The sequence below is a fragment of the Amblyomma americanum genome, chromosome 3 (genome assembly GCF_052857255.1).
Source record: "Amblyomma americanum isolate KBUSLIRL-KWMA chromosome 3, ASM5285725v1, whole genome shotgun sequence".
NCBI classification, from domain to species: Eukaryota; Metazoa; Arthropoda; class Arachnida; order Ixodida; family Ixodidae; genus Amblyomma; species Amblyomma americanum.
Window position 1 is genome coordinate 138,469,724 of NC_135499.1, and position 25,844 is coordinate 138,495,567.

The 25,844-nt window shown below is 48.9% G+C and overlaps 2 protein-coding genes across 2 annotated transcripts in view; one reads left to right on the forward strand and one right to left on the reverse strand.

Moving 5' to 3' along the window:
• LOC144124157 (high affinity cAMP-specific and IBMX-insensitive 3',5'-cyclic phosphodiesterase 8B-like) overlaps positions 1-8,745 on the forward strand; it is a 36,324-nt gene extending 27,579 nt beyond the window's left edge. The window contains exons 11-18 of the mRNA XM_077656814.1: positions 339-396; positions 702-843; positions 2,264-2,459; positions 3,491-3,621; positions 4,518-4,743; positions 6,176-6,418; positions 7,372-7,501; positions 8,660-8,745. Coding sequence (XP_077512940.1) covers positions 339-396; positions 702-843; positions 2,264-2,459; positions 3,491-3,621; positions 4,518-4,743; positions 6,176-6,418; positions 7,372-7,501; positions 8,660-8,745 — 1,212 coding nt within the window. The remainder of the gene's footprint in view (positions 1-338; positions 397-701; positions 844-2,263; positions 2,460-3,490; positions 3,622-4,517; positions 4,744-6,175; positions 6,419-7,371; positions 7,502-8,659) is intronic.
• A 6,784-nt stretch (positions 8,746-15,529) lies between these two features.
• LOC144124986 (high affinity cAMP-specific and IBMX-insensitive 3',5'-cyclic phosphodiesterase 8B-like) overlaps positions 15,530-25,844 on the reverse strand; it is a 51,676-nt gene continuing 41,361 nt past the window's right edge. Inside the window, exons 12-18 of the mRNA XM_077657986.1 lie at positions 24,349-24,572; positions 22,777-22,972; positions 20,503-20,633; positions 19,402-19,627; positions 17,894-18,055; positions 16,499-16,628; positions 15,530-15,975 (exon numbers count right to left, since the gene is read on the reverse strand). Coding sequence (XP_077514112.1) covers positions 15,893-15,975; positions 16,499-16,628; positions 17,894-18,055; positions 19,402-19,627; positions 20,503-20,633; positions 22,777-22,972; positions 24,349-24,572 — 1,152 coding nt within the window. The 3' untranslated portion in view covers positions 15,530-15,892. The remainder of the gene's footprint in view (positions 15,976-16,498; positions 16,629-17,893; positions 18,056-19,401; positions 19,628-20,502; positions 20,634-22,776; positions 22,973-24,348; positions 24,573-25,844) is intronic.

Below are 25,844 nucleotides of genomic sequence, written 5' to 3' on the forward strand. Positions count from 1 at the left end.
ATGCGTAAACAGTCTTAAGTGTGTCGATTTTTTTTATTTTTGATTCTCTATCTAGGTTGCTCACAACGTGGTGGGCAGGTTGTGGTGACGTCACAACGTCACGTCGACATATCACTTTTCCCTTCCTCTTGAGGGAGAGTGGGACCCAGGCTTCACACGCTAAACTCGGAAACTTTTGCAGCAATGGGCGTTCTAATGCTAACGCATTAAATGTAGTAGACGAAGAAGTATAAGATCTTCTATGGGCAATCGATGGGAGTGCATTCCTCCCGCAATTTCACCCGGCGTTTGTTTTCATGTGCAAAGCACGACGACGCTTTTCCTATTCTCGATCGCAGACTGGCCAGAAGCCGACCAACGTGCGGCAGCTGTCTCACGAGACGGCACTGATGAAAGGTATGGTGTTGCTGCTGTATACGTACAGTCGCCAACAGAGCTGTCTAAAGCGCTCAAATTCTGTGCCGTCTTCGCTCCGCAGCGCGCTGAGCGACGTCTAGCGGCAACGCCTGTTTCGAGGTCACGCATCTCTGTACGGTCTGAGCATCAGACATGGCGCTGCCGCTAGACGCCGCTGTGCGTGCTGCGGAGCGCAGACGGCGCGGAGTTCTAGCGCTCTACACAGGTCTGTGGACGACTGTACATGGGACGAGCCCGCCGTCCAGTGGAAATTCGCTTGGCCCGACGAAGTCGTTGTGTCGCAGTGAACGTGGTGAAGTCGACGGCGGGGAGCAGCGCCTCGCTGATCAACCTGGCTGCGGCGCCCACCGCCATCAAGCAGCTGCTGGAGGGCGACCTCGAGTGGGAGTTCGACATCATCGAGCTGGAGGCTCTCACGGGGCGACGGTGCGTGCATGCGCGCGATGCGTCGATCGAAGGAACGTCGCTTCACAAAGCGGACTACTTGAACCTTTGACACAGTCAACCTCGGGAAATCTGGAAAAGTGCTGTTAGTTTCCACGACGGCCACCACGTTCCGCGTGGCGCTGAACACTCAAAATCACCGCGAGAATTTCGAATGTTTGGGGCATCCATCTGATTTTATGTGGCCGTTGGAGCTAGCCTGCGTCCGCTCATGGAGCATTTATAGGTGAGCTTCTGCAGCTGTCAGAAAGAATCGGCCAAGATAATCATCATGTTGGCGCAGAATTTCGTCACACTCTGTACATTTTTTTCAGAATCACAAGTTTAAAAAATTCCCATTGAATTACATGGTGTTAGCTATTGGCGGCCAACAGATGGCGCTAGTTGCTGATGAACAAGAAAGCTGGAAATGATTGTAGAAACTGCAGAGCGCAGAAGAAGACAAAAGAAGGCAGGATTAGAAGGGACAAGACTTAGGGATAGAGAGTTCAAGCACAGCCGGATACATGTGAAAGCAGTATTTTTTGGCCACTCTATATGCTTGACCGGCGCCACTTAGGTTGATCCGATTAGGCAATCAGTGAAGTCTGGAAAAAGAATGAACAAAACGGTATGGTAGGTGCCGAAGCTGCACAGAGGCTATGGGAGGCGTCGTAATATGTAGGGCTTCGGATTAATTATGAGCACCTAGGGGTTCCTTCACGTGCACTGACATCGCGCAGAGCACGGAAGTCTTCCCGTCGCAACCTGGATTCCATCCCGCAACTTTGGTCTCAGCGGTCTGAACGCCGTAGCCAGAGCCACAGCGGCGGGTAGATGGAAACAAATGCGTGTTTCTATACCTATCTTTCATGGTCCATGGGATGGAGCAAAATTCGACAAAATTTTTTGAAGTCTTAAACTTCATTAAATTTTACTCTGTTCCTATTCAGCTGACCTTTTTTTCTTATTTCGTGAGTGTGATGCCAGTATGGTAGAGAATACTTCAGCAATATTTGTTTTTTTATATGTGCGAATGAAAAATAACTACGATGTTTTGCTAATTTGTGCCGCGTTTTGCTCCACTCTCCCCAATACTGCTATCCGTGCTCATGACTTGCAAGGTTGTTTTGCCAGTCAGCAGTGCGAAACAATTCTTGAAAAATCACGCTTCTTCTAACTGGCGTCCGAGAGCGCAATCGCATCCATGCGGTTTGCTTTCGCAACAGTATCGTATACATGTCGCTACGAAAAGGAGTTTTAGAACCCAATTATACCGAGGACTCAGTTCGTTATTCGTCATTACTTTTGTGTGTAAAGCTTCAACTAAAAGCAGCGTAGCTGCTATGCTTGCATTCATCTTCTGAAGTTGGCTGGTAGTGAAGTCATGCACCAACGCCTTGTTGTGGCGGCATCTACACAGGCCTCTCGCGTGGCTGGGCATGTCGGTCTTCTCCAAGTTTAACGTGCACACCAGCCTTGAGTGCGACGACGACACCATCAGCAACTGGCTGCAGCTGGTCGAGTCGAACTACCGGGACAACCCGTATCACAACTCGACACACGCAGGCGACGTTATGCAGGCCACTGCTTACTTCCTGATCGGATTGAGGAAGAAGGTACGCAGTGTGAATCGGGTTAAGAAGTAAGCATTTCGAGGTTTCGCCGCCAACTACACTGTTCCATCATCAAAGCCTCATCAGCCTAGCGCACACTTTGTCTGTGAGCTCACTGAAGACGCAAGGTCGTTTGCATAAACCCGCAGGAATAAAGGCTCCAAGTGTTTTCAAAACCTTCTCTGTGCCAAAAAAAAAAAAAGCTTGGGCGACGCTTAACTTACCCATAAGAGTACAATTCGATAGCATCAGAGATCCCTCCCCCGCAAGTACTCCTTTTCTTTCATAGATTCATAGATCGCGGTGTGTCCTCATACCACTGCTGGCGCAGTAGTGCAGCGATTAAGCAATGCGCCACAGCCACCCCGGCAGGCGGCTGTTTCAAACACAGCCACTGGTGGGGCTTGAGCCCTAGCTTGCTTTTCCCGATCTCCCGTAAGGATCATTTTTGCACAGATAGTTCTTCGGGAGGCTGTCTGTCTCTCGTACAATGAGCTTATTCGCAATGCCACGGTGGGCAGGTGACAACTGCACTGAACTTGTTTCAGTTAATTTCACTGCCACCTGCATTGGTGGGCAGGTTGCTCAAAACCCGGTGAACCTGCCCACCGTTACATATGCGCCGCCTGCTTTTTCATGACACGGACGGACGGACAGACGTCAGCTTTACTCAAGAACGGGACCTGTAGATGCTATCGCATTGCAAAAAAAAAATGGCCGTGAAAGCTGTTCTCTCACCCACTTCCATTTTGACACATCCGCAAGATTGGCTATTACCTGGTCCACTTAGAAAGCGACCTCACTGCAAGCAAGAACAGATTTGAGCGAGTTGGTTTTGGTCCATAACTGATAATACGCCAGAGACGCGTGTAGGGTAAAGGAGAGAACGGACAACGCGCTTCGTACGTTCTATCCCCTGTCTTGCGACTTCTGCGACTTGAAGAGCCTCGTGCAACAACTCCGCGTCATTTCCTTGACGGCGCGCCCGACTGGCCGGCTTGCGTGGGCGTAAGCAGCGTTATTCCCCATTGCAGAACATATTCGACCCGTTGGACGAGGCCATCTGCCTCGTAGCGGCCGTGATTCACGACGTCGACCACCCTGGCAGGTCGACTTCGTTTCTCTGCAATGCGAACCACGAGCTGGCCATTCTCTACAACGATCGGTGCGTGAACAGCGCCCCTGGAGGTCTGTAAATGCATTACTCACCAACGCCAGGAATAAGACAGATATAATTTTTTTAAAAGTATTTATGACGCTGTGCACGCACTCGCTGATCCGCGGGCTCCAAGGTAATCTACTTTTAAATTTATAGGTTACCCTACTGAAAAATGTATATAGATTTGAACGGGTCAGCAAATAGGATTATGGCACATTTGGTTTGGCTTTATAGGATGGACGTCCCAGAGCGGCTCAGTCTATGACGGACACCGTAGTGGAAGGCTCCGGGTAATTTCGACCACCTGGGGTTCTTAACGGGCACTAACAATGCACAGTACACGGAATTTTCACATTTTTCCTCCATCGAAGTGCTACCGCAGTGGGCGGGTTCAAACCCACGACTTGCATGCACTGTGTGATGTAAGTGCAGGGTAATTAACCACGGGTAATGGCAGTTATACGGAGCCCTCCACTAAGGAAACACTCAAAGGCTGAATCGCTTTGGAACCTTCGTCCTATAGCGTTAAACGAAATGTGCCATAATCCTATTTGTCTCCTATTCAAACCTGTACACATTCTTCAATAGGTAGTTTCTTACAACACCAAAAGTTAGAGACGCTTACCCTGTCAGCCGGAAACTGAGTCACAACAGTGTGTGCCAGGTGTGCCAGTTGATGCAGATTCACTGTGGGGCACAAAGAGTAACTGAAATGACACTTAAACCCGTAACGCCGAGCAGACCTGTGGCCCTACGTGTCCTTGACAGGCAGTGCATTCAAAGATCAGTGCATGTCAACTACAATTCTGGCAGTCGTCATTCGTCTCCCCTTGTTGGACGCTGTGGCTGTTCTCGTGGGAGAGCAGGACCTCGCGAGCGGTGCACGCCTGCTCTGCGCGCAGTTCGGTGCTGGAGACCCACCACGCGGCGTTGGGCTTCAAGCTGACGCTGTCCAGCGAGAGGGTCAACATCTTTGCCAACCTGGAGCGCGATGCGTACCGCTCGGTGCGCGCCTCGATCATCGACATGGTGTTGGCCACCGAGATGACCAAGCACTTCGAGCACCTCTCCAAGTTCCTCAACGCCTTCCAGATGTCCGCCCACGAGGACGAAGCCTTCGGGCCCGAGGTAAGTGGCGCTAGAGGAAGCAATGTACGGTGCGCGGCAAACATGAAAGGAACACTCTTTAGTATGGTATATGTGGCATACTTTATTAATTATCTTATAAGAGAGCGAAAACAGAGTAAGAAGACCTCTAGTGCACTCTCTTTTACGGGCAAGGTGTGCTGCACAAGTTCCGGGGTAGATTTCTATCGTTATGCGGAATGCTTAACACTTGTCAACGATTACCATCCCAAAGCATATTAACTTGAGGAGCTAGAGAAAGGAGGCCTTTGAACGCGGCACTAGAGGTCTTGAGGTTGGCAAACAGAAGAAAATGAAACCTCTGTTAAAATCTTCGTAATGTGTGAACTTCGCGTGTATTGAAGAAGGAATCCGTTGTCGTTTAATTCTTAGTTAGTGAAATCTACCCCAGGGAGTGGGAATACTTCTTACTCCCTTTTTAATTCTTTTAGGATACTTTGTGCTTATTGAGTACTTGCGGCTTAACCAACTGACCCGGAAGCCGCACATGGCCGCCGTAGTTGCGCTCCGGATTAATTTCAACCACCTGGAGTTCTTTTGTGTGCACTGATGCATCACACAGACGGGCGTTTTTCTATTTCGCTTCCGTCAAAATGCTGCCTCCGCGACTGTGTTGGGTCCCGCGGCATCGGCCACTGAGCCACCGCGGCGTGTACCCGGCGAGAAAATCTCCCAAATATTCCTGCACTTCGTCACCAGAACAGGCTTGGCGTGCGAAGGATATATAGCTTATCCGGTTTCTATAGCTTTTCTTTCCGTGGGAAAAAACGTGTGGCGTAGGCAGCCAGGGTGGTGGTGGTGGTGGTGGGGTTGTGAATGTACAGGCGGGATTAGCCTTACAGTGGCCTGCCGGCAATTTCTCCGCCTGAGCCACTGATTCAAATTATTGCTTCTCTACCACCGTTCCAAACTGCCAGCGTCCTCTAAAGGCTTCATCTCCGCTCAGTTCTGGAGCCCTCAGGGTACACGATGCGAGAGACGTCGTCCAAGGAAGCGTTCAGTCTTCTCAGGTTTTCCAGGTGTGTCTCACGCTCTGCACAAAAACGCGGGCACGCTAAACCGCAATGATTCACCTCACCTACAACATGGCATTGCACGCACATAGATGAGGTGGCGCGGTGAATCTTGTGCATCTATACCGGCAATAGGCGCAGTCGTTACGATAGAGTAGCTCCGTCGCGCGACAAGCCTCGCGTAGCGCACGGGGAGGTGCAGAGGTCGCCAAATTGCAGAAGTGTTCGCACTGTAGTGGCCACATTTATTTCAGGCTGCTATAGGCGGGCGCTGTGAAGAGCACGCTTGCTCAGTAGCCAGAAGTGTTCTGCTTGGCCCGTACCGGCCGCCTCTTCTTCGTCATCCCAAGAGAAAGAGTGGTCGCGCTATACAAACGCTTCGGTGAACCGTTTTTTTGCAGCGCCAGCTGCACGGGACGCGCTCAGCGAAACTGTCGTCATCGTCGCCAGCGATCCTCAGCCAGGTCGATTGCCTTGCTGCTGCGCAGGACCACGGAGAGATGGCTAGTTCGCTGTGCTCGGCAGACAACATCGTGCTCATCAAGCGCATGCTCATCAAGTGTGCCGACGTGTCCAACCCGGCGAGGCCCATCGAGCTGTGCGTCCAGTGGGCGCAGAGGATCTCCGAAGAGTACTGCGCCCAGGTACACCTATATACTTCTCAGGCGAACACAGCGTTCCTACATTCGTCTCTCTAATACTTCGTTACGTTTGAGCGTGGTGACGTTTAAGCCAAGAAGGGCATTCTAGGAGCTTGATGCACACTATTCGCGGCACCACCTGTGCTCAGCTTAATAACAATGCAGGTACAAGGTGACCTGGATGGCAATAAGGACCACACACGCCTAGCACAATACCACGCAGAAAAACAGACGTTCCCCTATGCTTTTCTTATTTGGCCTCAGTGGCTGTTGGCTTTCTTCATATCTGTTCAGTGGCTTAACGAGGACCTCGTAGTTCAGGAACTTTTGACGTCGAAGGCAAGCAAGAGGGTTCTCGCACAGGTACTGCCCTTACCGTTTGATCGCATTGCGGGTCGACCGTATGCTCCACGTCTGCCTCCATGGCGTTGATGAACACTCTCATGGTTAGCCCACAGGACAAAAATAAATGCCTGCGCATGTACAAGGCGAGGCAGCCGCCTCCGTAGCTCAGTTGGTAGAGCACTGTACGTCACATGCGCAGGTCGTGGGTTCAGATTCCACCGGCGGCGTGCGGTTGTCTTTTCATCTACTTTCTAAACCAATTATCCTTTAGGTGAAAATAATTACACTATAATTTCTTGTTGATCATCACAAATTTAAGAAAACTCAATTCTCTATTCTTTGCTTGGTTTCAAAAACTGTTGGATTTCTTCATATGTATTGCTGTATACATAAGCCACGTACAGCACACACTACGTACGGTGCAGCATGGGATTTAGCACCGCCGTACGACAAATGTGGCTAGGCAACGCGCTACTGTATTTGCCGTACGGTTTCCCGGCTGTGCTAAAGTTTTCTGCTATTCAGGCTAGCTTGTATATATGCACAGTGAAAGTTAGCAGTCGAAGAAGAAGGCAGTTACATCCAGCGTTCTGGCACGTTTGCCTGCGCAGACGGACGAGGAGAAGCGGCGAGGCCTGCCCGTGGTGATGCCCGCTTTCGACAGGGCCACGTGCAACATGGCGAACTCGCAGAGCGGGTTCATCTCCTACTTCGTGCGCGATATGTTCAGGGCGTGGTCAGGCAAGTCGTCGCCGCACATGCTGCTCCCCTGTGTATGCGTGCACGCGGTGCTGTAAATTCTGCGGTGCTGTAAGTTTTGAAGAGAACGAGTTAAATAAGTTCTATAGGAAAAGCAACGCCCAAAATGTATTAAACAGGCTATGTTTGCTACAGTTCAACGAACAGTACGTAGCTAAATCAGCCGGAATTGTGAAGCTATTTAAAAAAAAATCTAATCTGTTACCTGCTGGCGATTATGTATCCGCAGTCGCGTAGCCGGTGTGGCCAAGATCAAAAGGATTGTGGAATGAAATATGTGCGGGCAACGGTAGCCATGTAGCAGGTGTGGATGTAGCAGTCCCATATAACTCTAAAGGTAAAGCCGTGTAGCTTTCTTGATTTGTTCATCATTAAAGATCCTGCAAAGATGAATATTGAAGGGGACCTTTGTGATCAGAGAAAGTGACTGGCACCGGAATACGCCGGGTGCGGCCAAAGCTCGCTTGCCAATGATGTCGCATGAACTTAGCTGGGAAGGTACGTATAGGTTCAGGCTTTCTCAGAAGTATATATAAAGCTTAAAGGGTTTGATTCTAAGCCATGTAGCGGGTCTTTTATAGCACCACTGAAAGTCTTAAACTACGGAATAAGAATTCCTCTGACACCTGAGAGATTTGGAACGCTAGCGATTCAAAGTTGCTTTTTTTTTAAGGGGGGGGGGGGGGGGAGTAAATGGCGCAGTAACTGTCTCACATATCTCGGTGGACACCCGAATCGCGCCGTAAGGGAAGGGAGGAAGATGGGGGTGAAAGAAAAAAGGAAGAAAGAGGTGCCATAGTGGAGCGCTCCGGATAAATTTCAACCACCTGGGGATCTTTAACGTGCACTGACATCGCATTCAAAACGAGCCACACTGCATTACCCAGGGGCGAACAGGTTGGGCTGCATATTTTTGACACGGGCTGTACCTCGAAAACCGAAGGAGCATTTGTTGGGATGCTGATACAGCGTCAGCCAGAAAACTAAAAGAATTAAACGGATGCTTCTAATAATGTTTTCCACAGGATGTAACGGTTTTCCTGTGAATATGAGATTGATGTTTTATCAGCTGTTTTGTGTGAGCGCGAGCGCACCGGCGGTTTGTTCGAAATTGCCTTGTTTTGCTCTCTGAACTCGCAGATTTCGGCATGTTCCCCGAACTGATCGAATACGTAGAGAAGAACTTCATCTACTGGAAGGACAGGGAGCCCATTTCGCCTGCCTAGCGAGGAACCCTCTTGGCTGTCCGCAACGCGTTCACTCGGGCCGCAGAGGAGGCCCGCGGACGCGCCTGTGCTGGGCGGCACCTTGGAGGATGTGACGTCAGCACGCTCGGCCAAGTGACAGCGGAGGACACTCGAGGTTTTGGTCCAGGGCTCAAAGCGGTGTGTGCGCATGCTGACGACGAAACGGGAGTCCCCGACGCAGCGGTGTCGTACGCACCCATAGTGGAATCGGTGGCGACAGTGTCGCAGAGCTCTTTGGGTGCAAGGTATATGTGTAGGACCCCTCACACCGGTTTTCGCTGAAGCCTGGCCGGTGAGAACGTTCCAGTGCTATTACTGTTATGTGATCTCATTGCCTTAACGGGTACAAGCTACACTGCCGGCGGCTTTTATATTGTCATTATTTAAACGCGCCGAATACCTATACCAGCATTTGTGTCTGCAGAGTTTCGAATATATGATTCCTGTTTCATTGCAAGTTTGTTTAAACTTTCATCGACACGTTTGGGACGTGAGTGCTTGCCCGCAATACCCCGCATGCCAGTAACCAAAGCTAGCGGCCAGAGTCGACGACGTATGTATAATATTCTCCCTTCAATGCGTTATTTTCTTTGCCACCATAACAACAAGTAATAGTTGCCTGTAACAAGACGCCATGCTAATCTATACCACGTCACTTGTGAAACATTCGGTGGAGCGTCAGGTATACTTAGGTACAGTGGTGAGCTCGACAATTCTAGCATAGTGCTTGAAAGTTAACGCTTCCCAGACTATAGTACCACTCTACTTCTTGCGTTTTGTCCTCGAACCTAAATCGACAGAGAGAGCTAAGCTTTGTCAAGGTGAGGAAAGAAGAGGAGGCGGAGATCGTTCTAAACTCCTTCACGTCCATTAAAAATGACGTCACACTGCACACAACGCAGAAACTTGAACTTTATGCGCTCGAGAACTCTGCCAGATAGGAGGGGGCTTGAACAAAAACGACGCCGGTTTGAAGCAGCTGCATGGCCAGCGGCAACAAAGAAAATGAGGCGCACTGTAGGCTGTTAGTATAAGCGCTAAGTATAAGTGCGGCACGAAAAAAACGCGTACGCGAAAAATACCTCGTCCGCAGTATGTGCACTGTCCGTACTGGGACGAGGCTAGATTGTCGAGAATGAGGTGGTGCTGTGCCGAATGCAATGGCTACCATCGTGTTCCTCGAGGGCTCACGAACTGAGCGGCGATCAGTGGGACGTTTGTGGAGGGCACTGCAGCCTCATGGAACAGTGGTAGTGCCACAATCTTTATCTTGCTTCTCTTGTAGATTGCCTCGGTGCGTGATGCCTTGAATGATTTTGCATTATCGTGTTGTGCACATACACTGTAGAATGATCCGTCTTTTTGTCTAGATTTTCTTTTTCCATAGCACTCTGCGAGTACTTGAGTACACACACTTTTTATCTTTAAGACTGGTTTCTGTGCAAGCGATACGCAAAATACCTTTCCTTGGTTGCTTTCGCGTTAGTAGAAAGTGCTACCCAGAGTTTGCTTTACCCATGCGCTGCTTGTTATGCGTTTTCTTTTTTCGTTCATTTTCTTCACTGTACCGCTCACTCCATCCTAAGGCCTTCCTTGAAGGCTGACAGTATTGATTAAATAAATAAATAAAAATAAAACAGTGACTCAGGCGTACATACACGCCACCGACCCATCATGGGGCGTCCATTAAAAAAAAATTATAGTGGAAAGGAAGTTGCATAGGAGAAGGATGTCTCTGGATCATTGGCAGTTCAGCCAACTCACCGGCGGAAGTGCTTTGTGGTGCGGCATTTCTTAGCATGGCCTGCACCGAATAGGTTTGGTTTATGGGGGTTTAACGTCCCGAAGCGACTAAGGCTATGAGAGACGCCGTAGTGAAGGGCTCCGGGAATTTCGACCACCTGGGGTTCTTTAACGTGCACTGGCATCGCACAGTACACGGGCCTCTAGAATTTCGCCTCCATCGAGATGCGACCGCCACAGCCGGGATCGAACCCGCGTGTTTCGGGTCAGCAACCGAGTGCCATGACCACTGAGCCTGCACTTAATAACCATAGTGAGATCAGGTACTGCCGCCGCGATTGCTCAGTGGTTATGGTGCTCAGTTGCTGACCCGAAACACGCGGGTTTAAATTTAATACCTTATTCCAGCACTGGCGTAATTCTTTAAAAAGGTCTTTCACATTGTCAGTTTTTCTCAGTACTTCATATCGCTTTCTTGGGATGGTGTTGCGTATACGAAAAGACGTACACAGGAAAGAGCAGATGATGACAGATAGAACGCAAACTATCAACTGAATTTATTGCTTTCACAACGGCATATATGTGCAGTATTCACACACGCAAAAGGAGGGGAGAGAGAAGAAAAAATAATGGGATGACAAAACAAGCCTGCATAGGTAAGCAAAAGACACGAAGGAAATTTTTTTTTCCTTATTATATAAGGTGACCGAGGTATCGCTAACACAATTATCGCATTTTTCTTTGATGTGGAATGCTTCTAAATGTTCGCGGGCTATTTTGTTTTTACTGGGGAGAGAGAAGAAAAAAAAGGGGATGACAAGACAAGCCTGCATAGGTAAACAAAAGACACGAAGAACATTTCTTTCCTTATCATATAAGGTGACCGAGGTATCGCTAACACAATTATCGCATTTTTCTTTGATGTGGAATGCTTCTAAATGTTCGCGGGCTATTTTGTTTTTACTGGGGAGAGAGAAGAAAAAAAAGGGGATGACAAGACAAGCCTGCATAGGTAAACAAAAGACACGAAGAACATTTCTTTCCTTATCATATAAGGTGACCGAGGTATCGCTAACACAATTACCGCATTTTTCTTTGATGTGGAATGCTTCTAAAAGTTCGCGGGCTATTTTGTTTTTACTCTTGCCCAGAATCGATATCCTTGAGCAGCGGCTCACAACCTTGGCATGAAATGCAATGAGCGGGCAAGTTCGCCCTTACTCTTTTTTGTATAGAAAGAGCATGCTCCCCTGCGCGTTCATTGACACAGCGTCCAGTTTGGCCGACACACACGCGTCCACACTTGAGCAGAATTTGATAGAACACGCCCTGTGCTCTTTCCTGTGTACATCTTTTCGTGTGCGCAACGCCATCCCAAGAAACCAATGCACCAACTCGCCCAGAAGTTCTACATTACTTCATATCGCGTCTATCATTTTTCACCTTACCCCTCCGCTCGACTCCCCCCCCCCCCCCCAATTTCCCCCACCGTTCTCTTTTCCCCATCCTTTCCTTTTTCTCTTTTATCGTTTTACTTTTACAATATGCCATGCACCTCCTGCTATCATTTTTCAGGAAACCTTGGCTTCCGTACTCCTACCCCCCCCCTTTCCTCTTCTTTTCTTTGAATTTTTTTTCGTTGCCCCCCCCCCCGCATTTCATTATGTCATGCTGCTTTATTCCGTTATCAGAGTTATATCAAGTCACCCTGTTGCAGCTTGACACAGCCTTTCAAGCCCATGTTCGCTATCTCTCCAAGATCCACACCCCCGCATTCCGTCCTGCTGAGCTGGCAGAAAGGAAGGAGCTTTAAGGTCCACCGGTCCATTCCCTTTAGCAGCCATCCACACTGGACAAGATTTTCAAGTTCACTCTCCCCACATCACCCCCCCCCCCTCCCCCCCCCCCCCCCCCCCCAGCCTTTTTCCTCAAAAATGAACGTTTCCCGAGACGAAGACAAGTTGTCGAAACGTTGGCAAGCACCCCTAGGCTTTGGTATAGATTTTTCTCTTTTTTTCTTATACACGACCCGCCGCGGTGGCTCAGTGGTTAGGGCGCTCGACTACTGATCCGGAGCTCCCGGGTTCGAATCCGTCCGCGGCGGCTGCGTTTTTATGGAGGAGAAACGCTAAGGCGCACGTGTGCTGTGCGATATCGGTGCACGTTAAAGATCCCCAGGTGGTCGAAATTATTCCGAAAAATCGGAAATCCTTAGGATAGGAAAGAAACCAACGGATGCAAGACTAGAAATAAAGCTCGAGGACAACACCATCCCGGAAAAGGAGACTATTCGAATTTTAGGCATGTGGCTACAGAGCAACGGCAAATGCAACCACACGATAAACCTCCTTAAAAAATCAACGGAACAAGTTTGCCGCATGGATAACCAGAGTATCATCCAGAAGATACGGCATGAAGGAGTGCGACACGTTGAAACTAGCGAACAGCCTAGTCATCAGCAGAATAATCTACTCACTACCATACCACAACATGCTCAAAAGCGAGGAAAATCAGACGGAGGTTCTAATCAAAGCAGCCTACAAAACAGCTCTGAACTTAAAAAGATACACGTCAAACGACAAGCTGGCAGAACTGGGGCTGCACAACACTTTTGATGAGCTTAGTAAGGCACAATTCATGTCGCAAATACAAAGGCTAAGGAACTCGACAGCAGGAAGGGCCCTCTTAAGAAGGCTGAACTATAAAGAAGCCTTGGACATCGAGGACAGGTCGGAAAACATCCCAGATGAAATACGTCGAACCTTCCATGTTAGTCCCATACCCAGGAATATGGATCCAAACCTCCACGCAGCAAGAAGAAAGGCAAGGGCTAAATATGTAGAAACGAAGATAGCCACACAAGATAGAGTAGTGTACACTGACGCCACACTGTATCCATGGAATCGCAGCCAAAGCATCAAAAAACAGTTTCGGTTGTAACAACGAAGGAAGGTGACCTCATCAGCGGTGCATCCACGAGAGATGGAACGATAGCTGAGGCAGAGGAGATAGCCGTAGCCCTAGCGGCAGCCGAGGGCTATCGCACCAACAAATCTCTCACAATCTTAACTGACTCCCAGGAAGCGTGCAGACGCTACATGGCAGGAAGAATCAATAAGAAAGCACTAAAGATACTCTTGAAAACGAAGCGAACCAATGAAAATATCCAACATAGGATCTACTGGGTACCAGGACACGCCGGAATCAAAGGCAATCTGAAGGCAGACAAGCTAGCTCGCGAGCTCACTACCCGAGCTGGTGCGTCAAATGCCTCGGACGGCCCGGGGATGACGGTGGAGCTCACGTACGCAGCTATCCTCAACCTCATTAAAGGCAGAAGGCGCAAATACCCCCAGCCACACCCTCAGCTAACACAATACGAGGCGACATGCTGGAGAAGACTACAAACAGGGACCTTCTACAACCTTCATGTCCTACATAAGATGTATCCAGAGCAGTATAGGGATACATGTCCGTGGTGCGGGGCAACCCCCACGTTATATCATATCACATGGGAATGTACACACAATGTAGCGTTCCGAAATAATAAAGACCCAAATGCGGAGCAGTGGGAGGACCGGATGGCCGGATGGCCAGGGACAGTGGTGCCTTGGACTAGGGGCGCCAACCACGCTCAGCCTGGAAGACATCGGCAGTCTGCGGGCACGCAACCAAACCTCTCAATTGGAACAATAAAGTTTACTCTCTCTCTCTCTCTCTCCGGAGCCCTCCACTACGGCACCTCTTTCTTCCTTTCTTCTTTCACTCCCTCCTTTATCCCTTCCCTTACGGTGCGAAAGAAATGTACATGTAGCAAAAATCTCTACCTTTTTACTATTATTTTTAATAAAACCACTACCACCACCTTACGGCGCGGTTCAGGTGTCCAATGATATATGAGACAGATCTTGCGCCATTTCCTTTCCCCAAAAAACCAATTATTTATACATGTAAATCATTTTAAACCTGCACATTTAAATCTCGTAGTGGCCTATAATGCTGTGCTGAGAGCACACGTCTGTTTTGCAGTGGTTTTCATTTGTTCTCGATTCCTCACTGACATTTTTATTCGCTGTTCGTCCCGTAGGGCAAAGTTCAGATGAGTTCACATTCCAGATATGGCGTTTTGTATATCGCGTAGTTCCGAGATTCAAGCCGAGCAGCCTGCTAATATCAGCAACAGGCTGCGCATTCATTACGCTTTTAAATACGGTATTTTCTACGTGCAGCGAGATTTGTCGCGATGAACATCGGCCCACATTCCTACGAGGTTTAGCCTACAATAGAATTCACTGGAAACAGCCCATTTTTCTCCATGTCTCATGTGCTGGAGGTTCAGGGTTCGATGCCAAGTGTCGCCGAGTAGATAATTATAATATAATTGGTTTTTGGGAAAAGTAAATGGCGCAGTATCTGTCTCATATATCGTTGGACACCTGAACCACGCCGTAAGGGAAGGGATAAAGGAGGGAGTGAAAGAAGAAAGAAAGAAAGAGGTGCCGTAGTGGAGAGATCCGGAATAATTTCGACCACCTGGGGATATTTAACGTGCACTGACATCGCACAGCACACGGGCGCCTTAGCGTTTTTCCTCCATAAAAACGCAGCCGCCGCGGTCGAGTACTGGTTTCCGTATGGGTACAAGCTTTCCCATGATCACCATTAGGCTTGTCTGGAGTGATATGCTCGCAAAAAATAGTCTCTGACCCGCGCTTCGTGCAGACAAAAGCGAGTTAACCATGTAGCTGTTGAAATCAAATATCTTTCTCCGTGCTAAGATAAGATTTCACATCCAGTAATCTGATGTGCAATGTGCAGACAGGTATATATAGGTATAACGTAAACTGTCACGTACCACCGGTGTGGCGTGTGTCCAGTGAATTAAAACCTAGCACAGCCGCCATTAATGACCTCCCACATTGAAATAAGGCGCACTTTACAAGCGACAGTTAAGCCAACCATCATCACTCACAATATAATACGGACATTACACAAATAGACAAACAATCGAACGAGCAGAAAAACATTCATGGGACCAGCTCCGCTTTCTTTTGAAAGACTCGCTGCACGTGCCACGAGGAGCGGCGTGTAGGGAGTCTCTTGCTCGGCGATTCATTCCTGTTCTTCGCTGCTTCTGCTCGAACCAATCGTGGCTTGCTCGTGCAGTGCCCTGCTGGTCACGTGACCTCTTCGCCGTGCTTGGTTCTGTGCGCACAGCTTCACGCGGGAGTATTGTCGGCGGAGCGCAAGCTACAACTGTTTCCATTCGACAGTTCGCAGCTCTCCCTGCCCAACCGTTTGCGTCACGCTAAAGCCTTCCTTTGGTCGAGGTGTTTCCCCCTCTGAGACTCGGGCGAACAGGTCACGAACAGCGCCTCCTTTGTTAAACCGACATAGGCTCCTTGTCCTTCCAGTAAATGAAGTTCTTCTCGATGTACTCGTTCAGCTCAGGGAACTCGCCGAAATCTGCGAGTGTGGAGCGAGAGGACACAACTGTGAAGAAACCATCTGCTCCGCAGAGTCCTAAGTCAACCGTTAACAAAAGTTTTAGCCGGCACGAATCTGAACAGGTATTGGACATCTTTAGCATACCGTGCACCGTGTTACCGTTACCCGAGTACCGGGAGCCCGCCCACCGAAAATCCGCACGCGCTGATTGGTCTCGATACGGCAGGCGCGCGCGCAGCTGCCGGGCACGTGGCGCCATCTGGCGCCCTCAAAGCGATCTGCGCATGCGCACTGGCGGTGCACGGGTTCCCGGTACTCTGAGAACGGTAACGTTAACACGGTATGCTGAATGTGTCTAACGCATCTGGTCTGTCAATAAAAGAAAAAATAAACTGGGGCTTTTGTAAACTGCGCCTGGTTTCCTTATGGACTGTTATAGAGAGCGGGTAAATGGAAAAGGATGCACTAAACCAAAAATTCACCACCGTATAGCCGGCTGTAATCAAAATATTCAAAACATTTCAACGGAAATGGTACTTGCCCGACCACGCCCTGAACATGTCCCGCACAAAGTAGCCGATGAAGCCCGTCTGCGACTTGGCGATGTTGCAGACGGCGCGGTCGAAGGCCGGCATCACAACGGGAAGGCAGCGCCGCTTCTCTTCATCGGTCTACACATATTTCGGACGAGGAGAAAGCATAACGTTAAGACACGAACTCTACGGGGCGAAAACGGCGACCGCTTTCCGAACATACGCGCTATCCGTGTTGGCGGCCATTTTAGTAACGCTTCTTCACAGCCTACACTTGTTAATCTGCCAGCATCGAAATTTTCAGATCATGTGACTCTAACCGATACCAAGATGGCCGCTATTACCACAAAACTGACGCTTACAGCGTTACAGAGTGCATTCCTGTTTATTTCAGAGCTCATACTTAGAAACACAAAAATACTATTTCGATATAGGTTTCAGTGCTCGTAAAGGTTAATTAATTTTGTGCCTTTTTTGCAAGCATTCTTCGTGCGCGGAGCACCGAACAAAGTTGAAGGCTCCGCAGCAGCCTCCAAGTCGACTTATAAAATTTTATGATACTCGGAAGCAAATGGGAAGAGCAAAGAGCTCTGAATATTTATGGTATACAGCTGTCATTACTGCCTAGTCTGACCAAACGGTCATCCCCTGCGTGAAGGAAGTAAGTGCAGGTAAATATCAGAACAGCTAATTTCAAAAGAAAAACTAGTGCACAAAATAATAAAACTGCTCAGCGGCTTCTAAAACTCGTCTCTTGTATTATACACACTTACCTATTACAATGGCATTTTTGAAAACAGTAAGCCTACTGGTTTTATTATTATTATTATTATTATTATTATTATTATTATTATTATTATTATTATTATTATTATTATTATTATTATTATTATTATTATTATTATTATTATTATTATTATTATTATTATTATTATTATTATTATTTCCCATTTCGCCTTAGCAGACGGTAGTATAGTTCGACAAGGACTACTGATACTCCTGAATGTCTGAGGAAATGTATTGTGGACTCTAGGAGAAATTTTTTTTTTTATGGTGCTCCTCAATTTTTGTACGTCTACCCCGCCAAGCAGTAAATATGTGAAATAAATCTCTTGTGCAGTTCCCCACAAAGCCCTCCAGCGCTCCCCAGTTCCACTTACTACACCAGCCCTGCGATACGGCACTTGAGGACAGCAAATTTGTAGCGAGACGTTCTACGGGTCCCATGTCTAACAGTACCGCCGTGCACTCGCATTGAACAAGGATGCTTTGAAATAAAGTGTTCTCGTACATAAAACACTCCACTATGACCATTATGTCCACTATTACCAAGACGTTTGCTGTGCCAGCTGTACTTGGGAGAGAGAAAGACATGTGTGCAGTATACACCACGCTGGGCGCACCTGGCCGCAGTACTCTTCGGCAATGCGCTGCGCCCACTGGATGCAGAGCTCGATGGGCCTAGCCGGGTTAGAGACGTCAGCACACTTGATGAGCATCCGCTTGATCAGCAGGATACTCTCCTGTGAGCGCAGCGAGAACGTCTCCCCACGTTCAGGCGCCGGCTGCGTGTCCAAATAATGCGACCAGGTGAACAATGCTGCATGGAAGGCAGCTTTGAGGAGCTGTCAATGCTTTGGCTAAAGAACAAACAATGCAGCTGGCCGGCGATGTAGACGAAGTGAAGGGTGGAAAAGAGATGAGAGCGTGTGACGATTGATATACCTACAGTGGCGAACACGTGAAGAGGAGATGCGGTTTGCGGGCTTTTCTAAATTTATCTTGCGGAATATCTATCAGAAATATTTTTATCTGTATATAGTGAGTCAGGCGTACCCATTCACCTAACTACATTGTTGCACTGCAGTAAAGCCATTCACTCAAAAGACATTTAAGTTATGTGGCAAAACATGTACTACAGGCCGTCCTACCCCTATCCTTTTTTGCTATAGCTCCCCACTTTCTTTCCCTCTCCCTGTCCTCTACCTGTCCTTTTTATCACGCTAGCCGCGGCTCAGGTGGTTCAGGTTTCGATGGCAGTTGCCGCGGCTAGGAACATTTTTTTTTCTTTCCTTACTTATTTTATTAATAAAGAGCCACTAATAATAATAATACTAATAATGTGGCGCGAATTAGAAAACGGGCGCAGACTTGTAAAATGGGTTCCGGCGATGGGCGGTGATTTATAAAATTGGATAAGCTGATTGTAGCGCCGAAACGGCGTACTCTCGGCTCGCAATAACAATTTGCAAGAAGTCAGTTGTCCGCGTGAACTAATATGCAGGAATACTGTAGGAGTAACTCTACCCTACGGCAATCCTGTCTATAAAAGTAATACTCCACGTGTACATCTCCCGTTTTTTTGCTTCTTGCGCCAATGCGCACTTTACCAGGAGCACTAAGTTACCAGTTTTTTTGTTTTTTTTTTGCACCAATACGCACTTTACCTGGCGCACTTAGTTACACCGTGCTTCAGTTGGAGACAAGAAGCGTATCGATCAAGGAAGAAAACGCTCACTGCATAGTGTCCACATCAGTACAGCACATCGATGAAAACGAGTATATACTAAATGCTTCCTACTCTCCTGAACATACTGTGCGTTTCAAATCATTCAACAAATTTTTCTTTGAAAAGTCGTGAGAGATACGACAATGCAATTTGTGCACATGAATTCTACAGCATGGCAGACATTATATACCTGACAGGGCTCCATAAACAAGGTAAGTTGTCGGGCGAGTTGGTGACAATATTCCATGACTACAGCCCGACGAACAGGACTTAGGAGGAGGAAACACTCAAATAAATGACCAGTTACCTAAATTTAATTAACCATCTTTCTATTATTATTCTAGGGGGCAAGATGGCGTCAAAGATTCCGGTGAACTTCCGGTTATGCTGATCGTCACTCGCCTCCTGTTCGTAGGCTTCAGCTTCCTGCATGGGCTTCTGGAAGGTGTTGAGGAACTTTGAGAGGTGCTCGAAGTGCTTGGTCATCTCGGTGGCCAGCACCATGTCGATGATGGACGTGCGCACCGACCGGTACACGTCACGCTCCAAGTTGGCGAAGATGTTGACCCTCTCGTCGGACAGCGTCAGCTTGAAGCCCAGCGCTGCGTGATGGCTCTCCAGGACCGAACTGCGCGGAGAGTCGCCACCGTTCGCGAGGTCCTGCTCTCCCGCGAGAACGTCCACAACGCTCGTACAGTGAATGTACTTAGGTTGTCGGTTGTATTCGTTATATGCATAGACTCGAGCATGTCTACAGCATCCAAGCAGTGCACCGCGAAGGGCCAGGAAGGAAACGATACCTAACGGTATAGCTGCTGAATCTTAAGTGACACTGCTCGTGGTTCGGTAAAGCAGCATATGCACACAGGACACATTGACATACACGCTGAGTCATAGAGTTGCACATGTCTTCCCCTGAGCACCACTCCTCATAGACGGTCGTGCTTTGTTTAGTACAACAGAACATTTTTTCAAAGCATATGCGGAGCAGCAAAAAAAGAATGTTGTCGGCTGCCGGTTCGTTAGTATGACAAAGCCAGACGTGTGAACAACATGGCATCCGAGCCAGAGTTAGGGTGCTACAGATATCAGTACGCGAAACGATACAATGCAGCTTAACCTAGTGGTCGTTTGGGCTAGTTGGTATAGCATATTAGAAGACAGCGCAGCCGTGTGGTTTGGCATGCGCTTTGCTGTTTTCTTCCAGTGGTTTCTTAGAATAAACCTTCTGTTGTCAGTTAGCGCTCGCCCTGTGTGCTCCTTTTCTCCGTCCCGTTGTGCTGCGCTGTCTTCTTCTAATCTTAAAAGCGCAGTAAATATCGTAGGCATGCGACCACAGGCTATGCCTCGTGCTGTAATTTGTTCCCTTATTTATGAGAATCCCTCGCTATGGAGAAAATATGCGTCCCATGCACTGTCCCGTAATTTCACCAACCCGCCAAGAACGCTGTATATCACTGCGCGATATGGCAGCAGAAATTGCAGAGGAAATCCTGCACACACCGGTCGTTGTAGAGTATGGCCAACTCATGGTCCGAGTTGCAGAGGAACGGGCTCGACTTTCCAGGGTGGTCGACGTCGTGGATCACAGCCGATACGAGACAAATGGCCTCGTCCAGTGGATCGAATATGTCCTGCAGCAAGGAACAACACAAGTCATTATAAATTAAAGGTTCTTTTGCTCAAAGGTTATACGTAACAAAGCTTCGACGAACCGAAACCATGCGGCTCTCTCATGCTAGAAGAAGCGGTAGCTTCACAATGGTTTAGCCCTGGCAAAGTCTTGTTATGCTATGCTTTGGTCGTTTATTTGGTCTTTGCCAGGCTAAACCATCGTGAAGCTACCGCTTCTCCCTCGGTTGAACCAAAGCTAAACCACCGTTAACTTTTTATTGAAATGTCGAACCAGTTTAACTAATGGAGACACTTGTGATGTGAAGCAACGTCTTTTATTGTTGTTAGGAGCGCCGGCGCTCCTCCCCTTATGCACACGGTTTAGGAGGTCATGACGTCACGGCCTAGTACGTGAGCACCGCATGTCGGCTTCGTTCCTAGGTGCGCCGGCGCTCCTCCCGTTATGTACTCGGTTAAGGAGGGCGCGACATCATGCCCTATCACGTAAACGCCGCGTTTCGGCTCCTCGACGATCCAAGTGTCGATCACGTGACCAAGTTTTGGTTGATCTTGACTTGAACTTTACGACCGTGATGACCTTGACTTCATCTTGAAATGACCTTGACATTTGACCTCGACCTTTGCAATGGATTGACAATTGGTCTGGCCGTTGACCATTCACTGGCTCCCCAAACTTATAAACGGCTCGACTTTGGCTGAGCCTTGAAATTCATGGGAAGAACACGGCGATTTCAGCCCGTCACCTATAGTAGTGAAGCTACCGCTTCAAAAATACTTGTGAATCATCTGCGCCCTTAGCCTTCTCGGCTATACTTGGGCCCACGCAAAATGCAAAAATAATTATAGCGAGACAACTCAGTATTGTAAATCAAATTCATGTACAACAGTTATGGAGTAGTCATACACAAAGAATATCGAAATATTCGAGAAATTATACAATAGTTACAAGAACAAAAAATGATATGCATGCATGAAAAACACTTTTATATTGCGTCGAATATTGGCTGCTTCGGACAATTTTTTTTTTCGGAGAACGTGGCACCGGAGATCTTGGGGTTAGTGAACAGAGGAGATATTGAACCCGATCGGTTAAAATAGACGTAACCGCCAAACTTCGTACATTTTGAAGAAGGAACTTGTTTCCACTGTCAACCGTAAGTATTCCGTATTTTTAGTGATTGAAATGCACCCCACGGCTAGGGCGGCACACGCTAACCCTAAAAGAGAGTTCACTAGAGGGCAGCCCTACTCCTTTTTTTACTCCTATGTAGGCTAATTCGTGTTTAGAGCGTATACATTTAGGGCTATGATAACACCACGCAAGCCGCGGCAATTCGCAATATCTCTAGTGGATATCAGTCAAGGCTTCGTTACACGCATACCAAACAATTCTGGTCAAAAGCATTTTTCAACGGGAAAGAGTTTATGAATGCACTTTTTTCCATGAACAGTAAGATTTCACTATAACAATCAATATATCCGCAGATCTCGCATCAGCAGGCTTGAACTTTTTGCTATTAACGTTTTTGCTACCGTCAAAAACGTTCCCTTTTGGTTTTCTATGGCGCTGTTAACTGCTCGATGCGATCGATGGATAGCCTTAAGAATAAAGGCTTTTCTTCGCATCGGAAAGTGGACAATTACCTTCAATATTTACATAACAGCATCTTACAATATCCCAGTATTCAAAATTTTGAAGCGAAAGCTTCACTACGCTAGGTAATGTCGATTTCGCCGTGCGTTGCCGGTTGACCTTCAAGTGACCCAGAGGTCAAGTGTGGCTTCAGGCCTTACCATACGTGGTCCACGATGGTGTCGCACCACTTGACCTTTGACCGTTCGATTCTCCGCCAGAGGGCGGTAGAATAGGCCACAGCGCTCATTGGGTAACCAACCTCTCGCGATCACCGCCAGGGCGGCAGGGTGGGCGCGCTGCCTATGCAGTGTGCGGAACGCACTCAACGTTACAGACGCCGAGCCGCGTCTAGTTGCCCGATACACCACAGCTTTCGCTCTCTAACAAGGTTCGTCAGTAGTTAAACCGCAGCTAATTTTTTGCGCAAGAATGCTGGGCATGGTAGAGTACACTCCAAGCTCGTTTCGTGCCAAGTGCCACTTCAGCATGAGCATGCCTGCGCTCACCTTCTTGCGCAGCTTGAGCAGGAAGTAGGCCGTAGCCTGCATGACGTCGGCCGCGTGCGTCGAGTTGTGGTACGGGTTGTCCTGGTAGTTCGCCTCGATCAGCTGCAGCCAGTTGCGGATGGTGGCGTCGTCGCACTCCAGGCTGGTGTGCACGTTCAGCTTGGCGAAGATCGACAGACCCAGCCAGATGAGCGGCCTGCGCAGAAGGCGTCCGTGGGCAGACAACGCTGGCGCGCTTTATTCCTCTTGCCCTCGCGCGAAGGGGAAAGCACACCACACAAGTCCGCATAGTTTCGCTGTACCTTTGTCCCTGCTCGCAGGGTGGTAATGAAAACCGCGAACAAGAGAGGAAAGAAGTTAGCAATTTAAGGCCGTTAACAGGTGGCACCCGCAAGATGTGAATATATAATATGTAAGCAAAAAACTCATGGTTGCAGCTATCAAACATAAGCGCAGTTCTTACCTCCTGTTTTGCATCATTTATGACTAAACATGGTCCCGTTGAACTGAAATGTTTTATTAGTACACCAAAGGGTCGTGAGTCCTTTTCCCGATGTATTTCATGCGCTCCGCGGCTATTACCTGCGACTTCAGTGCAGATAACTAGTAAGCTAAGTCAATCGCCTGGCTCAGTACTAAAGGCGGTACAAAAAGACTACCGCAGGCACTAAGTGTTATGAATGCGAAAGCATTGTGCAATGCTTCTGTTTAAGTTGGTGCGTTTGTGGTTGACTTAGCTCGCTTTGGCCACGAAAAGCGCGCACCATTCGGAGCTGCGTGGGTTAATGCCCATGTGTGCAGAATTGGTCATTCTCTTAACATTCATAGATGGCGGCGCAGTGGCACAGCGGCTACGCGATGCGCCACTGCACTGGTAGTGCACACCGCCACCTACACTGGCAGGTGGCTGTTCCTGTCACAGCCCTGTCACAGAGATTGTGCGAGCCATGTTTCTATTCCCGAACAACTTCTCGCGCAGCCGGCGCGACGTTCCAGCTTACTCCCATTCTCGTTGGTCACGATAGTAACTCGGGTGGTAAGCTCGGACAAGTGGAAACTTTCTGTCCACGTCACGCAAGCAATGCTTACGCATGAAAAGAATCCCAGAAGAATACGGCCCCAGGTTGGGCACACCACCGCAGAAACTCGCCAGATGATTAAATGCGGTGTCGCTACCAGGATGCGGTTTACCGAACTCAGTCATAGCCATATTGACCCTTTATAGGACGGCGCGAATACCCGCCGCGGTGGCTCAGTGGTTAGGGCGCTCGACTACTGATCCGGAGTTCCCGGGTTCCAACCCGACCGCGGCGGCTGCGACTTTATGGAGGAAAAACGCTAAGGCGCCCGTGTGCTGTGCGATGTGAGTGCACGTTAAAGATCCCCAGGTGGTCGAAATTATTCCGGAGCCCTCCACTACGGCACCTCTCTCTTCCTTTCTTCTTTCACTCCCTCCTTTATCCCTTCCCTTACGGCGCGATTCAGGTGTCCAACGATATATGATACAGATACTGCGCCATTTCCTTTCCCCAAAAAACAATTATTATTATTATTATTAATGCCTCAACGCACCTGCGTCCCGTGAGAGTCTCCAGCTCGATGATGTCGAACTCCCACCTGACGTCGTTCTCGAGCAGGTCCTTGATCCTGGAGGGCGCCGCGGCCAGACTGGGCAGCGCGGGTCCGGTCACCACCGCCGCCTTGACCACGTTCACTGCGTCCGCCAGGCCCACCGCCCGCCACGCGCATAAGGACTTCGCCCGGCCGCGCGGACTTCGGTGGACGGCCGACTCGTCCTATATGGGCGCAGTACAGCAGCACAATACCTTTTATCAGCGCCGTATCGTGAGACAGCCGCCGGCCGCCCGTCGGTTTCTGGCATGTCTGCGAGCGAGAAGCAGCCAGGCGTCTGCGCGTGACACTGCGCACTCCCGCAAACCGACGCGGTGGCGCAGGGGCTACAAGGCGTTACATACCGCTGCCGAGCACCACTTGGCAGAATCGAATGTGCGTCCCAAGTCCGAGTCGCTTGTTTAAACTGGAGGGTTGGTGTCGGAATTCGGTGCTACAAGGTGACTACTCAACACGTGTTTGAGTGGACGACTAATGGCGTCTTCGCCTGGTCGCTTTCAGCAAAGATAGTTCGCATTCGGTTGATCGATACCGGGGCGTTCTTTCTGAATCCGGCTAGTTCTTTCGAAGTACCGGATGTGTCTAAGAAAGAAGACTAATGGTGAATTCCAATCGCAGGCCCAGAGCGGTCTGCACGCTCTGTGACAGAGCGCCTGAATCCGGCGCAGAGCGCGCGACCTGAAATTGCGATTGCAGTACACTTGAGTACATGCTCTGGCCAGAGCATGCAGGCCAGAGCATGTAGGACGCCGCCAGCGCCGCTGAAAAAGAACGTCACACAAACTTCCGGCCGGATCCGCCGATTTCGGCGGAGCAGTCCCGATTGCTCCACGGAGCAATCTCGGCGCGGCAACCGCTCCCTGTCTACGACTGGAAGACGCGATCCATGCCTCAGATCTGCGTTTGGAATACAGTTGCTCCGAAAAGAGCAGGAAACGTTGCTCCAGAAGTGCTCCAACTCTGCGATTGGAAGTCACCATAATTAATCGGGCACTCTGGGTCACGTGGGTACTGCCCACCAGTATTCGCGCGGCGCCGGCAAGCCAGCCGTGCACGATGGCGCAAAGTGGCTGCGTGGGACTGTTTTGATGTTTCTTAAGTGCAATTATGGTGGGCATTGCCCGCATTTAGCCATTTTGTGTTTGCCTGTCTCTCTGTTTGTCTGAAGCGTCTTTGTGGCAGGTTGCCCACCGGGATGCGGACAACCTGCCATTACGGTAAAATGGTAAATTGCGATTTTGAGCAATTTTGAAGCACTTTGGAGCAGAGAAACGCCGATTCAGGAGCCGTTTGGAGCAGTAAAATTTCCAGTCTGGAACACTGTGCAGCAACAAAGCATTTGGAAGCACACCGGAGCATGTAGCTTCAAGTTTACTACTTGAACCTGGAAAAATTTGAGTGTGGTGCAAAGATGGCGCTACACGATTAAGTCTGCC